The following is a 15134-nucleotide window of genomic DNA, read 5'->3' as shown; positions in this document are numbered from 1 at the left end:
GAAACTATGAGAGCTAGGCTATTGAGATTTGGCGTGCAGATTCCTGAGCTTCTTACGCAGCGCAAGTTTGTTTCAGTAGAGTGCCACGCCCACTTTTACGCCCACAAACCGCCCAAAACTGTTGCTCCTACAGTTTTGATGCTAGAATAAAAATTTTAACTGAAATGTAATGTTCTCATCAATACCTATCGATTGACTTAAAAAAAAGTTTGCCACGCCCACTTTATCGCCCACAAACCGCCCCCAAACTTCAAAAAATCGTAAATATGAACGTGGATATCTCGGAAACTATCAAAGATATAGAATCAGGATTTCAGATTTAGATTCCGAACCTTTGTACGCAGCGCAATTTTGATACGCGAGTATGCCACGCCCACTCTAACGCCCACAAACCGCCCAAGCCTGTGGCGCCCACAATTTTCATGCTAGATACAAAATTTTAACTGAACTGTATCGGTCTCGTCAATACCTATCGATTGACCAAAAAAAAAATTTTCCACGCCCACCCTAACGCCCATAACGCTTAAATCTGTCTACCGCCGGTAGGTGGCGCATTTCAGTCTTGCTTTGCTGCTTGCTTATTTCCATTTCCCTTTGGTCCCTTTAGCTGAGTAACGGGTATCTGATAGTCGAGGCACTCGACTATAGCGTTCTTTCTTGTTTTCTTTTGTTGTCTCCTTGGGCTTCGTGCTTTCCCTGGGGATAGGCAAAATAATACGTTGGGTCTACTATTGATCTTAAACATTTAATCATTACGTATACGTGATATATAGTTACATAACCAAATCCCACTATTCGTATACCCTCAATTGTAGCGTACACGTATTAGGCAGAGTGGGGCAAGGATAGTTTAATAAGTATTTTCACATTTTGCAACATTTCTCAAAGGCCTTGCAATATACTTCAAAATGGTGTAGGGAAAGGTTTAGCCAAAAGACCAGGTTTTCCAATGATACCTCTTCAATGTGATGACTCTTTATTATACCCGTTACTCGTAGAGTAAAAGGGTATACTTGGTTCGTCGGAAAGTATGTAACAGGCAGAAGGAAGCGTTTCCGACATATAAAGTATATATATTCTGGATCAGGATCACTAGCCGAGTCGATCTAGCCATGTCCGTCTATCCGGATGAACGCTGAGATCTCGGAAACTATAAGAGCTAGGGTATTGAGATTTGGCGTGCAGATTCCAGAGCTTCTTACGCAGCGCAAGTTTTTTTCAGCAAAGTGCCACGCCCACTCTAACGCCCACAAACCGCCCTAATCTGTGGCTCCTACTGTTTTGATGCTAGATGCTAAAAATTTTAACTGAAATGTATTGTCAATGTATTGTATCGTCAATACCTATCAATTGACCCAAAAAAAAATTTGCCACGCCCACAAACCGCCCACATACTTTAGAAAATCGTAAATATGAACGTGGATATCTCGGAAACTATCAAAGATAGTGAATTGAATTCTCAGATTTAGATTCCATACCCTTGTACGCGGCGCAAGTTTGTTACTCGAATATGCCACGCCCACTCTAACGCCCACAAACCGCCCAAACCTGTGGCGCCCACAATTTTCATGCTAGATAAAAAATGATAACTGAAATATTTTGGTCTCGTCAATACCTATCGATTAATCCAAAAAAAAATTTTCCACGCCCACTCTAAAGCCCATAACTCTTAAATCTGTCTACCGCCGGTAGGTGGCGCATTTCAATCTCGCTTTGCTGCTTGCATTTCTCCATTTTCTTTTGGTCCCTTAAGCTGAGTAACGGGTATTGACTATAGCGTTCTTCCTTGTTTATAGTTGCTATATTCAACCAAACTTTTTTTACTGTCATAACCCCACTCTCCCCTAAGCTTAAGCTAGTCTAAGAATAAAGAATAACGAATAAGATCATAAGAAATAAAGCTCGGATCTGGCAGGATCTGAGTACAGACCGCACAAGTGGCCACACACGTTAAAGCTACTATCTCATTTGAAGTCTGATTTAATTATTGAATTTATAATAGAGGAGCCCAACAAGCAATCGGTCCTGTATCTTTCAACTCGATCGGAATCTACCGAAGGAATTGGCTGGGAATGGTTTTGACCAAAGTCGATATCCAAACTTTTCAAATAAAAGGTATCACTTATAAAGGCCCAAGCCCCGATCAAACTATATGACTTTTATAGAGGATAAATGGGCTCTCTACACTTCCGAAAACCTCGGAGGGGTTGGAGATATGCAGCGTTCCAGTTCGGTACCATCTTTGCTGCATTTGGAGCTGCTGCGTTCTGCACGGATCTCATGATAGTTACTGCTGTATTGTCTTGATCGTTATGTGGCGACCGGTTGCGCCCCTTTCGACCGCTGTCTACGCCTTACCGTCTGCTCCCAACCCTCCATCGCTCACCCTGCTCCGCTTCGTCAGTAGTGACGTTGTGGGCCGCTCCAAGCATGGCGACCTAGATCCCAAGTGTGAGGGCGTTCTATCTCGATAGGGCGCGTCTCGGACTCCTAGATCTACAATGATGTGCAAAATTATAAAATTAATTAACTTTTCAAGTAAGATGTAATCAAATTCAAAAACTCAGCGTGGCTCTGAAATGATGTTGTCTATCTCCTTATCAGTTTTTCTAAGCTCTAACTTTAACCCCTGTACTGCCAAAATCGCCTCTTCTAATTTAATCTCAATCATTTTTTTTCTTTAAAAGAGTTTTTAACTGACTCATTCCATCCTTGACTGATTTTGAAGTGAAATGGGAATGGAAGAAGGGCAAGGAGCTAGAACTAGATGAACTAGATGAAGAACTTAATTGCGTTTCGATTAATTAGGTGTCAAATTGCCTATGATTGGGTCCTGTTTTGCGGAGTCAAATTTTCCATTTATCTTTTTATATTATCCATTCTCGTTCTTCTCTGTTCCTACAATTTTATAAAACTAAAACATTCTATATTTTTGAATCAAGGCGCAATGTGTTCTTCCTCTTCATGAAATGTTAAGATGCAACGTTTCTAACAGAAATGTTATGATTTTTCTAACATTTCTGTTAGATTTTGATACATCCTAACATTTCAGTGATTCTTTAATACATCCTGTATATATACATCCTGGGTTTAAAAGTGGGTAAATTGTCAACTATTAGGTTATGTAAGATTACACTAGATGTCGCACAAAAAGCTGCGTAGAAACCGTGTGTAAAATGAATGAAAGCAGCATAAACGCAACTGTTTAGCAATAATCTACATTTCGATTCTCACTACGTTGTCCCATAGTGACGTCATTAATTTATAACTATTATTCTTATTCACTTTTACTGGAGACTAGATGACATCCCGTCACTACAGGTCGTTAAAATTGACAAATAATAATTATTTCTCTATTTATACCCGTTACTCGTAGAGTAAAAGGGTATACTAGATTCGTCGGAAAGTATGTAACAGGCAGAAGGAAGCGTTTCCGACCCCATCTTGATCAGGATCACTAGCCGAGTCGATCTAGCCATGTCCGTCTGTCCGTCTGTCCGTCTGTCCGTCTGTCTGTCCGGATGAACGCTGAGATCTTGGAAACTATGAGAGCTAGGCTATTGAGATTTGGCGAGCAGATTCCTGAGCTTCTTACGCAGCGCAAGTTTGTTTCAGTAGAGTGCCACGCCCACTCTAACGCCCACAAACCGCCCAAAACTGTGGCTTCTACAGTTTTGATGCTAGAGTAAAAATTTAAACTGAAATTAATTGTTCTTATTAATACCTATCGATTGACCCAAAAAAAAGTTTGCCACGCCCACTTAAACGCCCAAAAACCGCCCACAAACTTCAAAAAATCGTAAATATGAACGCGGATATCTCGGAAACTATCAAAGATAGAGTATTGGGATTTCAGATTTAGATTCCGTAGCCTTGTACGCAGCGCAGGTTTGTTACGCGAATATGCCACGCCCACTCTACCGCCCACAAACCGCCCAAGCCTGTGGCGCCCACAATTTTTATGCTAGATAAAAAATTTTAACTGAAATGTATTGGTCTCGTACCTATCGATTGATCCAAAACAAAATTTGCCACGCCTACCCTAACGCCCACAATGCTTAAATCTGTCTTCCGCCGGTAGGTGGCGCATTTAAATCTCGCTTTGCTGCTTGCATATCTCCATTTCCCTTTGGTCCCTTTGGCTGAGTAACGGGTATCTGATAGTCGAGGTACTCGACTATAGCGTTCTTCCTTGTTTTATAATAAAAATGATTTTATTATAATACTAATAAAAAAATTGTTTATTATAAAAATTGAAAATTTTGTTATAATTATTAGTGAAAACAGCTAATTTGCCGCATATGATGTGCAATATTGATTGAATTGCAAAATATTGGTTATAACTTTTTACTGACTGGTCCGATTTCAATAATTGTTGGCATTACCCGTCTATGTACATGCCAATAAACAGACACTCTAATTTTTACAAAATATTAAAAATGTGTTTTAGTGCTACAGTCGTTTGTGGGCGTTAGAGTGGAAGTGGCACCCTGCTGACACAAACTTGCGCTGCTCAAGAAGCCCAAGAATCTGTATGCCAAGTCCCAACATTCTAGCTCATACGGACAGACGGACATGGCTAGATCGATTCGGCTAGTAATCCTGATTAAGAATATATATTCTACGTTACATACTTTTACTCTACGAATAAAGGGTATAAATATGGTAATAGTTAGTTAGCGGTACTCCTAAAATGTATACAACACTATCAAAAATCAAATTCAGTTACGGTTTGAATAACCTTAGATCCGTTGATAATGGATTTTATGGATTCAAAATTCAATGAAATAGTCATAATCTTTTGCGGACTTTCACAGTACTTTAAGTCTTCAGCAACATTATATAGTAGAGAGTAGTAAAATGAAATACCTTTGTAAGCTAAAACAGCAATCCTTTTCTGAACGCATAAAATATTAATTTTCTTTTCAAAGGGGTGTTCTTATTGGCCACTGCAGTATCAGGTCGATTCCGAGAGAAACTTTTCCAAAGTTTAATCGAAGACAATGCCAATAAAAATTATGTTGCATCGCCTCTGTGCGTCGAAATTGGTATGAGCATGATTCTTATGGGAGCGAAAGGAAAAACCGCCGATGAACTAAGGACAGCTCTGAACCTTCCAGAGGATAAGGAGGAAGTGGCCAGAACATACGATAAGCTTATTAGTAATTTCAAACATGGTAGAATGCTTTATCTGGTGAATCGGTTATATGTCAACGAACCGTATCGAATTAGTAAGGATTACAACAAGTTGGTGAGTGAATCCTTTAGGGCCGAGGCAGAGGCTATCAATCTGGCCGATGCAGCAAAGGCAGCCAAGAGTATCAGCAATTGGGTCCTTTATCAGACACTCGATCATGTAAAAGCCATAATTACACCAAGTAACGTGGCACCCGATGAAAGTGCGGTACTAGTTAACGCCGCTTTCATTAAAGGCTACTGGAAGACTAGGTTTAGAAGAACCCGTACCACGCTGAGTAAATTCATTCTACCAAATTTCAAGACAGTTAATGTCAGGATGATGTCTCAAGTGGGTAAATTCAGGATGACCGAATTTTTGTATGGCCAAGTCCTTGAACTGCCGTTCGACAACTCAAACCTATCCATGATAATCGGTCTACCGGCGCATACTTCATATCTAAGGCTAATGGAAATGAAGATCAAAAAATTTGCCGAGACTCTAAAAGAAATGGATGTACATGTTCAGCTGCCAAAGTTTAGTATTGAATTTCGCACAGATCTCGTTGACATTCTTAAAAAGGTAAGTAGGTCGTTTTGAAAATGTATTCTTTGCTAACACGTGTATTGTTTGACAGATGGGCATAAATGATCTCTTTACCAATTTCTCGGACCTCAGCGGCCTACTAGAGGGCACAGGTGTCAGAATCAGCAAGGCCGTACACAAAGCCTTTATAGAGATCGACGAAGGCGGCGCCTCGACGGAAGCGGCGGAAGAGATTTTCACTAGTAAGATTTGCCAAGTTTCCCATACGTTGTCTTATCTTCCTTATAATCTTTAACAGAAACGAGAAAGGGAATGCTGCATTCTTTCGAAGCCAACCATCCGTTTGTCTTCTTAATTCGTGACACGAACACCATATATTTCCGTGGACGTGTCGTTGAGATTGCCGACACAATGAGCTTATAAATATATATTATAAGCTTTTGTGGGACCATCAAAATAATTTTTTTATACGAGTACTCTTTGACATTAAAAACTACAAATTGCGAAAACAAAAATGTACATTTTAAGATTGTTAACTAAAAGAGCCCGATCAATAAAAAGCATTATATATATTTGTATACCCGTATCGTATTGGTCGAAAACTATGTAACAGGGAGAAGGAAATGTGTATTGATAAGGAACACTAGCAGAGTCGATCTAGCCATGTCCTTCTGTGTGTGCGTCCGTCCGTATGAACGATAAGATCTCGAAAACTATAATGGTGGGCGAGGCACTCCGCTGAAGCAAACTTGCGCTAGTTAAGAGGTGTGAGCATCAGGTGTCATGCCACGCGTATTTTTAGCATGAATGCAATCATCAGACCACATTTCTTCAAAAATTAGATAAAATTCATATGTGAGCTATAAGATCGGAAAGTGTTTTTACCCCTGTCGATGTACATTCAGAACACAAAATATATATTCAAGGACTAAATTGACTTTTAAAAGTTTAAGTACATATAACAGTCCATCGACCAGAAAAAATATTTTATTTGAATTTATAAAGCGTTGAACAGTAATTTCTAATTTCTAGCCTGTTAACGACTGTTTACGCAGTATATTATTGCAGCTGTTAACGGAGACAACAGGCCTCTAATGGTACAAAAATAATTAATAATAAGTAAGAAATCTCCCAAAATATAGGAAAGATCGTCATAGAAAATAGTTGTTAGGGTTAATGTCTCTAAAATGCTAAATTTTTATATTATTTAAGAATAATTTTTCCGATCATATGCTATTAATATTTTCTCATATTTCGGACAAAATCGCCATTGCTGAGAACCAGCAAACATGTCAAAACACAATTTTTTTATACAAATATCTTTAAGTTTTAGGGCACTTTCCCTTGTTTTTAGGGCGCTTTACTTATAAAACAAATAAACACCATACGATCAAGAGGCAATTAAGGCAATTTACCACTGAAAATAGAAAAAATCGCTTTAAGAAAATGTTTTCCTTATTTTGGGTCGCCATAGACCCCCGTTTTAGAACGATTATCCTTCTTTTTAAAGCGAGTTTACAGTAAAATTTCTATAAGTGCAGTTTATAGGGAGCGCTTCCTTCTGCTACATAATCTTCGACGATATCCGAACATAAGTCCAAACGAATCTATTTTATTAAAACAAATAAAATATATTAATTTAATTTAATGATAAAATGTCTAGTTATAACATACAACAGTTTTTGTTCAACATATTCCTGTCTGTTCGATAAGAATCAAATACGACTTGTGATCCTGGCACCTTTAATATAATTTATTTATTAATCCAAATGTGTGTATAAACATATAGCATCCTAAAGTATCGGATCTCCGCAGAGAAGAGAAAAACAAAAACTAACCTCGTTTACCTGCTTGGCTTGGGAGAAAAATTGAGAAAGAACATAAAGAGCGACCTGTCCCAAGTCTCTTCTTCAGTCTTTACTAAATTGCGATCGTGAGAAGAACGGCAAGCGGCCAAAAAGTCGCGGAATCTGTGCATTAAAGGTCCAAAGTGTTTTATAAAATTTGTATTTAATGTGAATTCATCAAATTTGCCACTATTACAAAAACATTTGTAAAAAATAAGTATCATTTCATCCGTTTATAATTGTTTTCCAAGTGCAATTTGTTGGTCAATTCAATTGTGGCTTGGTGTTGGCCAAGAATTTTCAGTCAGGAACCGGTTTCTGCGCTCCCACAAATCCAGTGATCAAAAGAGAGAAGTTAAGAGAGTTTTAGAGTAGGACGTGGAAAAGAAAAACATAAACAAACCCATTAGCAGAATAATAACAAGTGTTTGAAGGGAGACATGGAAGCACGTGCATCTCAGCTCGAATGATTTCAATATTTCGAATACAAGACCTATAGTTCCCAGTTAATCATGAGTCTGCCTCAGTTGATCGAAGATCTGCAGCGCCTTTCAGAGGATCAGGATAGTGCGGATGTGGTATTTATTTGCGGAAGAGATGAACGCATCTATGCCCACAGATTAATGCTAATGGCTCGGTAAGTATTTTCTTTAAAAATATATATTTAGCTATAAATCAAATTAATTAAACAATTGGTAAATATTATTATTTTTCGCTGTGGAGTAAGATGATTGCCATTCGATTTCCTTCTTGGGATCTTACAATGTGGCGTGCAGGCATCTCGCGCATTCCATTTAGTCACTCAATTAATTTGTACTGCCTTTTCATTCACTCAATTTGATTTCAGTTGCAAGAGTTTCAAGACTGCGAAGAGAGGTGAAGTGTGTCGAATTCCGGGATGCACCGTTTCTCCTGCAGCCCCAGGAGCTTCAACTCCAACTACGATACGACTGCCCCACGTAAATCCGGAACTGTTTAGGCAGTTTATATTGTACGTCTACACGGCAAAGGTAAGGAATATGCTCAGAAATCCTAACTAAAAGAGAAACATATTTTTATATTTTTGCACATTGTCTTTCAAGTTGGTTCTTCAGGACTCCCAAGTATTTCAAATGATGATGATGGCCCAGGATATGGGTGTGGTTGAGCTGCGCACGGCATGCGAAGACCACGTTATATCCACTTTATCCGTTGATAATGCCTGCACATTTTTAACTGCCGTAATGGACATACACGAAAAAGCAGGTTGGTGATCGTAATTGGGAAACCATGAAATTGAATTTAAATCTGAACCAAGAAAGAACGCAATAGTCGATGCCATCGACTATAAAATACCCGTTACTCAGCTAAGGGGAAATCGAGGGATGCTTTTAACTTTTTAATGAATGGGCTAAACAATTTTTGGCATGGATATAGATAATCAAAACTAAATCCCATTTTTTCAAAATCTTCAAAAATGTAGGGCAGGTTTTAGCGTTAAGGGCGTTTGTGGGCGTTAGAGTGGGCGTGACATGATTGCGTAACAAACTTGCGCTGCGTACAAGGCTAAGGAATCTAAATCTGCAATCGCAATTTTCTATCTTCGATAGTTTCCGAGATATCCGTGTTCATACTTACGGTTTTTTTGAAGTTTGTGGGCGGCTTGTGGGCGGTAAGGTGGGCGTGGCACCCTGCTGAAACAAACGTGCGCTGCGCAAGAAGCTCAGAAATCTGCGCCAAATCCCAATAGCCCAGCTCTTATAGTTTCCGAGATCTCAGCGTTTATCCGGACGGACATGGCTAGTTCTATTCAGCTAGTAATCCTGATCAAGAATATACATATATACTTTATGGGGTCGGAAACGCTTCCTTCTGAGTGTTACATACTTTCCGACAAATCTAGTATAAAAAGGATGGATAGACAGAGGGACAGACGGACATAGTTAGATAGATCGACTCGGCTAGTGATCCTGATTAAGAATATATATACTTTATAGGGTTGGAAACGCTTCCATCCACCTGTTACAAACTTTCTGACGAACCTAGTATACCCTTTAACTATACGAGTAACGGGTATAAATTATTTTTTTGGGAAATATGATCATATACTGTGTTCATGCTATCACCATGAAATGAGCAAAACCGTGTGTCCATAACAGTTTCGTGGCGTTTAAACGCCATTTTCGACCATAAGTTTGTTCGGCTATATTGCTAACAATTGTTAACTCTACGTATAAATATAAATACTGAAAATGGTAAATTTCTTAATTGTTGGCGCCAATTAGTAGTTTCTACATTTGACATTAAATGTAAAGTCAAAAGTAACAACAGAACGATTGTGAATCGGTATTCGTAGCTAACAGCACTTAAAAAAGAGAATGCTAAGCGCAAACGCCCTACAAATCGATAGAAAACCACATGCACGTTGTGTTATCAGAATCACGTAATCACGATACAAATATTTATTTGTTAAAAAGAAATCGATATGTTGATATTCTTAAATATTTTTCACACACAAAGAGTCACGTAACACATGCTTTTATTGCATATTAAACTGTAAATATTACAACTAATCAATAGCAGGCAGATAGGTGTAGTTAGTCCCGATCTGCCCCGAAATGCAGATGCCATGTGTCTCTAGAAATTGGATTGCTCGCGCTGTAATCTTTGGCCATACGTCCGAGAGATGAGGTTCCACGAGTCCATAAACCGGTCCATGCACATGGAAATGCATTTCTGTATCGTAATATAAAGAGTTGCGATTAAATGAATGCAATTGCTCACAATAAACTATGCCCTACCTGTTCCGATGAGTCGAGAGAAGTTCCCGGTTTATTGACACACTTTTTGAAGCACTTTTGCGTCATTTGTGTGAGCAATTCCTGAGCATTTGCGACAGCAATCTGTTGCTTCACCTGATCCATAAGTTCGCCCTTATCCACATTCGCCATGGCCATTTGTTTGGTTCTATATAAAATTAAGCTTAATTCAGCTAGGAAATTTGGCAAAACCTCCAGGCAAACCACAAAATAGTGATGTAAAATAAATATTATTGTCGATATTTCTCGAACATGTTATCCGATATCGATGTCAAGAAATTTATCGATGTTGTATAAATCGGCGGTCTAATTTAAAATTAAGAAGTTATTTCAAACGGCTCTATAATATATCCATTTTTTATACATAGTTTAGTTTCCCATCGTACTAAAAAATCCAGACACCACCATTAAAAATTGAATTGGCAGCAGGGAAAAAGTTTTTGCAACCTTTTCCAATTACCCCGCTTTTGCAAAAAAAAACTTCGGCTATCCCCTAAACTGTTAAGTAGCTGAATTGTTGAAAATAAAACAACTAATTTCAGCAATTGTAGGACTGATTTCAAAGTAAATAAAGCGGATTAATGATACAAAAATATTATAGTGCCGTGGCTTTTAAATAGCATAGGGTGACGAACTACCCTTGTGACATGAAGTTTATAACAATTCATCGATTCAACAGTTTCAAAAATACCCTTAATGGTTAATGCCCTTATTCTATTGTATGTGGTATAAAAAGTATTTTTTTGTGGCGTACGGATAATTTATCAATAAATGTGCGGTCACACTGCCCTGGACAAAAAAAAGACGCCGGCAAAAAGAAGCGAAAATTGGTTAAACAGAATTAAAGCCGCCAAAAACCAGTCAAAATGTCGTTCAAGGGCAATCCCAAGGTGCAGAAGGTGATGGTGCAGCCCATCAACCTGATCTTCCGATACCTGCAGAACAGATCCCGCGTGCAAGTCTGGCTATACGAAAACATATCGCTGCGCATCGAGGGCCACATCGTGGGCTTCGACGAGTACATGAATCTGGTGCTGGACGATGCCGAGGAGGTCTATGTGAAGACCCGTCACCGCAGGAACCTCGGTCGAATCATGCTCAAGGGCGACAACATCACGCTTATACAGAACGTCAGTCCCACGAAGGACTAGGGGTACAGCTCCTATCCTGTGAATCCTACGAATTCCACCTGCGATAGCTGCACGTCCTAAACATAAGTTAAATAAATGTAAAGCCGAAATCTGAAGACGAATGTTCAAATAAAGGGTAGACTTTCTGTAATCATGAGTTTTTAATGGGTGAGGAAGGAGACAAATGTAAAACTACGCTGATTTTAGATAAGATGTATATACATAGTAAGGTAAAATAATTTAATTTGTTGCCTTTGAAATATGGCTACTAATAACTGACTTTCATTTCCAGGTGCAAAATGTGCTGCCTCGTTTATGGAACGCTGCATCATCTTCATAGGCGAAAATGCCAACGAGTGTGTCAAGACTAATGCGTTCCTCACCTTAACCAAGGAGGCCATTATCAAGATCATTTCATCTGACTATGTAAGAAAGCCGATAAAACACAGTGGTATTTTTCTTCAAATTACTCCGAGTTATTATAAAAGATGATACATTGGGCAATGCTAAACTAAAATAAATTAAAAAAAATTATTTTCTGCAATTCCAACAAAATTCTGTATAATCGCTAATTAGCAAATTATCCGTAAATTAAAGTCACGCAAGTTTTTGGTGGACTTATACGTAAAGTTACTAAGTCAATAATAAGTTGCTATCAAACTAAGATATTTGGCTACAATACATGGCTAAACTAAAATCTATCTATGTATCACTATATATTCTCCATTAATCCAGTCCAGCAAGCTATTATGTCTTATAATTACGTAAAGATACTTGTACAAGAATATAAAAAAAATTCATATAAAAAAGAGTTAAATTCGGCTTGCCGAAGCTCAAACAATTCCATGCAATTAATTCTTACATACATACATTGAAAACGGGGCCGCTAGGGTCACGAACTATCCTTGCACTCTCTCCTACAACTATGTCAATCAAGATAATACCCTCTGGAAGGGTTTAATACATTTAAAATATGATATACCCTTTAATTAACTACAGATTCTGTTGCTCCCAACAGTTCTGCTTGGAGGAGGAGGAAGTGTGGCGCTGTGTTTTGTCCTGGGCCAAGTACCAGGCAGGAGTAACCCAACCAACTGCTCATTGGACTGAGGAAGAGCGTGCTAGGGTCTGCCAGCATTTAAGTGGTGTTATGGGTCACGTACGTCTGCTTCTCATCGATAGCCAAGTTTTTGCGGAGGAAGTGGAACCCACAGGAGCTGTACCCATGGAGCTATCCCTAGAACGCTATCGCTATGCAGCTTTGCATGCCAATAAAATGATGGATAATGACAAAAGACTTCAGCCCCGCTTAACTGTAGCGCTCAACATGTTTCCTGGTTCCCAAATTCTGAAGAATGACAACCTACCACTGCAGACTGTACTCAATAATTGGTGTGGGGTGCCCAAGCAATCGTGGAGATTGGTTTTTCGAGCATCAACTCACGGCTTTGATTCTGGCGCCTTTCATCGTTATTGTGACGGTGTGGCTCCCTGCATGGTTATTTGCTTGGGATCGCACGGAGAGATCAGTGGTGGCTATACAGACGTGGCCTGGGCCAAAACGAGTCGAAAAGGTGGATATGTTCAATCCGAGCGGGCCTTTCTTTTTGCTCTGAACCCTGCGAATAGCGAACAACCAGCCAAGTTTGACATTTTAAAGAAACCCTACGCGATCTGCTATCACCCAGAGTAAGTCTAAAGTGTTGGGAATAAATACTAACATTTGTGCAAGTCGATTTTCCCTAAATCGCACGAATGTGAAACGCGGTAAATTTAGAAACTAATTTAAATTTTAACAAGATAGGAAGCTCATTTCGGCAAGCAGAAGTTTATATACATTTGCAGGACGTCCCGGTGGGAGCAATTTATATACAGAGCTTTCCAACTTTTAGAAAATTAACAAGAGAAAATGCTATAGTCGATGGATTATTAGACACCCGCTACTCGGCATTGCACACCACACAAAAGCGTTCCTATATAGGTTCCTATATAGGTAGCGGATACTTTTCGACGAGTCTGGTACACCCTTTTACACTACGAGTAACGGGTATAAAAATAATCACAGCAATACTAAGATAATGTTACATTTCAATTTACTAGCTTATACGCTATTCCGAAATCAAAATAACGATTTTAGTATTTTTATACTCTTGCAGAGGGTATCAGAAGCTTGCAACGTAGTGAAGGAGACGTTTTTGACCCACTAAAGTATTTATATTCTTGATCAGCATCATTAGACGAGTCGATCTATCCTTGTCCGTCTGTCTGTATGTCCGTTTCTACGCACACTAGTCGTTCGACCCAAAAGTCTTATTTCTATTGCATGTAGTATATAAGTCCGAACGAGCCGGATCGGACCAGCGAAGGTTTTATCTGCAAGGGTATTATTAATTGGCTTATTCGCAACAATATATAACATTAAGAAAACCACGCAGTTTTGCAAATTCACTTTACTTACATTTTACCTTCTAGTTGCGGTCCCATTTTCGGCGCTGGAGCGGATCTCCTTATTTCCAGCAACTGTAATACCAACATGGACTCCTATTCGAATCTTCCGCATTCCTACGACGGAGCCAACGCTGCCCACCTGACACTCTTTGGAGACTACAACTTCACCATCACCGACTATGAGGTTTACACCCTAGCCTCGCCTGGTGGAAGTAGCACCAGTGGAACAAGTCACACCAGCAGTCACAACCAGAACTTATCAGCAAATGGCCAAGCTCCTGGGGTGCCCACAAAGGCGAAATACGATAGATACTAATATTTGGAAGACCACTTGTAGTTGCACCAGCTATGCTGACAATAAAACTATTTCCTTGAACGATTCAAACACTCGAATATTGTAATCCCAGATCCGCAACGGCTGGTCTAATGGCATTAGGTGTCGGGTCATGACTCCGCCCAAGGTAAAAACCAGAAATCGAAAGGTAATTAATGAATTGTTATATAAAGAAAACTTTTTTTGGCGGCTGTCCTGACTTCCATTTAGATGCCAAAAATTGAACCAAATTAATTAACTGGTTTCTCACTTGTATGTAAAGCTGAAATGTTACCATAAATACAAGAGGGCTGCTTCAAGAGTTCATAGTCTTGGCAGAATACTTCAGCATGCTACCAGGTACCAGAACTGTTAGCTTAGCTGTTTCCCATATCATTGCATTTTAAAACATCTCATGAAAGAAGTGATTTGGAATATATTTAATATATTTATTTATCTTCCGTACTTGCTCTGATTATATTCTCCCTTTTTAGAGGGTTATAAGTTGGTATTCAATAAACTCTCAAAGTAAGATTCGGTTATACACAGGCTTTAGTTTGCAAAATTCGCATTAACTCAAAAAAAAATTTTTGATTAAATGATGTGGTTAAGATTTTTAAAAACAAGCTTCATGTCATGCTTCACTTCTGTTCGTTAACTTTAAGAATGTTTATTTATAGGTAACATTTTTATCGGTTACAAATGAAAAACTGCAAACTGTATATTTTGCTTGCTGAAACAATTTATTTTTCTTTTGTAAATTAATCAACCCATGGCTCAACTCTCGCAATGACTGCTCCACATTGATACCCAGTATATAGATCTGTCTACATAATAGTTATAAATGTGCACTTGAACCTGGTCCACACCTCTCAA

At 38.9% G+C, this 15134-nt stretch overlaps 4 protein-coding genes across 5 annotated transcripts; 3 read left to right on the top strand and 1 right to left on the bottom strand.

The window, feature by feature from the left end:
* Window positions 1-4822: 4822 nt before the first annotated feature.
* LOC119547019 (serine protease inhibitor 42Dd) lies at window positions 4823-6266 on the top strand. The gene is made up of 4 exons (XM_037853688.1): window positions 4823-4873; window positions 4932-5758; window positions 5814-5964; window positions 6021-6266. The coding sequence occupies exons 1-4, from the start codon at window positions 4861-4863 to the stop codon at window positions 6143-6145; spliced, it is 1116 nt and encodes a 371-aa protein (XP_037709616.1). The 5' UTR covers window positions 4823-4860; the 3' UTR covers window positions 6146-6266.
* A 1413-nt stretch (window positions 6267-7679) lies between these two features.
* LOC119548432 (BTB/POZ domain-containing protein 9) lies at window positions 7680-14299 on the top strand. Of its 2 annotated transcripts, XM_037855678.1 has the most exons (6): window positions 7680-8206; window positions 8417-8579; window positions 8652-8814; window positions 11790-11923; window positions 12516-13186; window positions 13970-14299. In XM_037855678.1, exons 1-6 carry the CDS (start codon window positions 8082-8084, stop codon window positions 14259-14261), a joined length of 1548 nt encoding a protein of 515 aa, XP_037711606.1. In that variant the 5' UTR covers window positions 7680-8081; the 3' UTR covers window positions 14262-14299. The 2 variants fall into 2 exon arrangements, with proteins under 2 accessions (XP_037711606.1, XP_037711607.1); XM_037855679.1 differs by lacking the exons at window positions 7680-8206; window positions 8417-8579; window positions 8652-8814 and adding an exon at window positions 11610-11727.
* On the bottom strand, window positions 10069-10585 carry LOC119548434 (mitochondrial import inner membrane translocase subunit Tim13). The gene is made up of 2 exons (XM_037855683.1): window positions 10350-10585; window positions 10069-10284 (listed from the first exon to the last, which is right to left on the bottom strand). Exons 1-2 carry the CDS (start codon window positions 10503-10505, stop codon window positions 10186-10188), a joined length of 255 nt encoding a protein of 84 aa, XP_037711611.1. The 5' UTR covers window positions 10506-10585; the 3' UTR covers window positions 10069-10185.
* On the top strand, window positions 11137-11648 carry LOC119548433 (probable small nuclear ribonucleoprotein E). The gene has a single exon (XM_037855680.1). The coding sequence runs from the start codon at window positions 11234-11236 to the stop codon at window positions 11516-11518; it is 285 nt and encodes a 94-aa protein (XP_037711608.1). The 5' UTR covers window positions 11137-11233; the 3' UTR covers window positions 11519-11648.
* Window positions 14300-15134: the final 835 nt, after the last annotated feature.

The sequence above is a fragment of the Drosophila subpulchrella genome, chromosome 2L (assembly GCF_014743375.2).
Source record: "Drosophila subpulchrella strain 33 F10 #4 breed RU33 chromosome 2L, RU_Dsub_v1.1 Primary Assembly, whole genome shotgun sequence".
NCBI lineage: Eukaryota > Metazoa > Arthropoda > Insecta > Diptera > Drosophilidae > Drosophila > Drosophila subpulchrella.
The sequence above is the reverse complement of the archived record's forward strand: the minus strand, read 5'-3'. Positions and strand labels throughout refer to the sequence as shown.

Excerpts from the sequence above, each read along its gene's own strand:
- LOC119548434 (XM_037855683.1), bottom strand. The coding sequence starts at position 10,505 with ATGGCCATGGCGAATGTGGATAAGGGCGAACTTATGGATCAGGTGAAG. Across the intron at positions 10,285-10,349 it reads CTCTCGACTCATCGGAACAG|AAATGCATTTCCATGTGCAT; the intron begins GTAGGGCATAGT and ends ATTACGATACAG.
- LOC119547019 (XM_037853688.1), top strand. Across the intron at positions 5,759-5,813 it reads TCGTTGACATTCTTAAAAAG|ATGGGCATAAATGATCTCTT; the intron begins GTAAGTAGGTCG and ends ATTGTTTGACAG. Across the intron at positions 5,965-6,020 it reads GGCGGAAGAGATTTTCACTA|AAACGAGAAAGGGAATGCTG; the intron begins GTAAGATTTGCC and ends AATCTTTAACAG.
- LOC119548432 (XM_037855678.1), top strand. The coding sequence starts at position 8,082 with ATGAGTCTGCCTCAGTTGATCGAAGATCTGCAGCGCCTTTCAGAGGAT. Across the intron at positions 8,815-11,789 it reads GGACATACACGAAAAAGCAG|GTGCAAAATGTGCTGCCTCG; the intron begins GTTGGTGATCGT and ends TTTCATTTCCAG. Across the intron at positions 13,187-13,969 it reads GCGATCTGCTATCACCCAGA|TTGCGGTCCCATTTTCGGCG; the intron begins GTAAGTCTAAAG and ends TTTACCTTCTAG.
- LOC119548433 (XM_037855680.1), top strand. The coding sequence starts at position 11,234 with ATGTCGTTCAAGGGCAATCCCAAGGTGCAGAAGGTGATGGTGCAGCCC.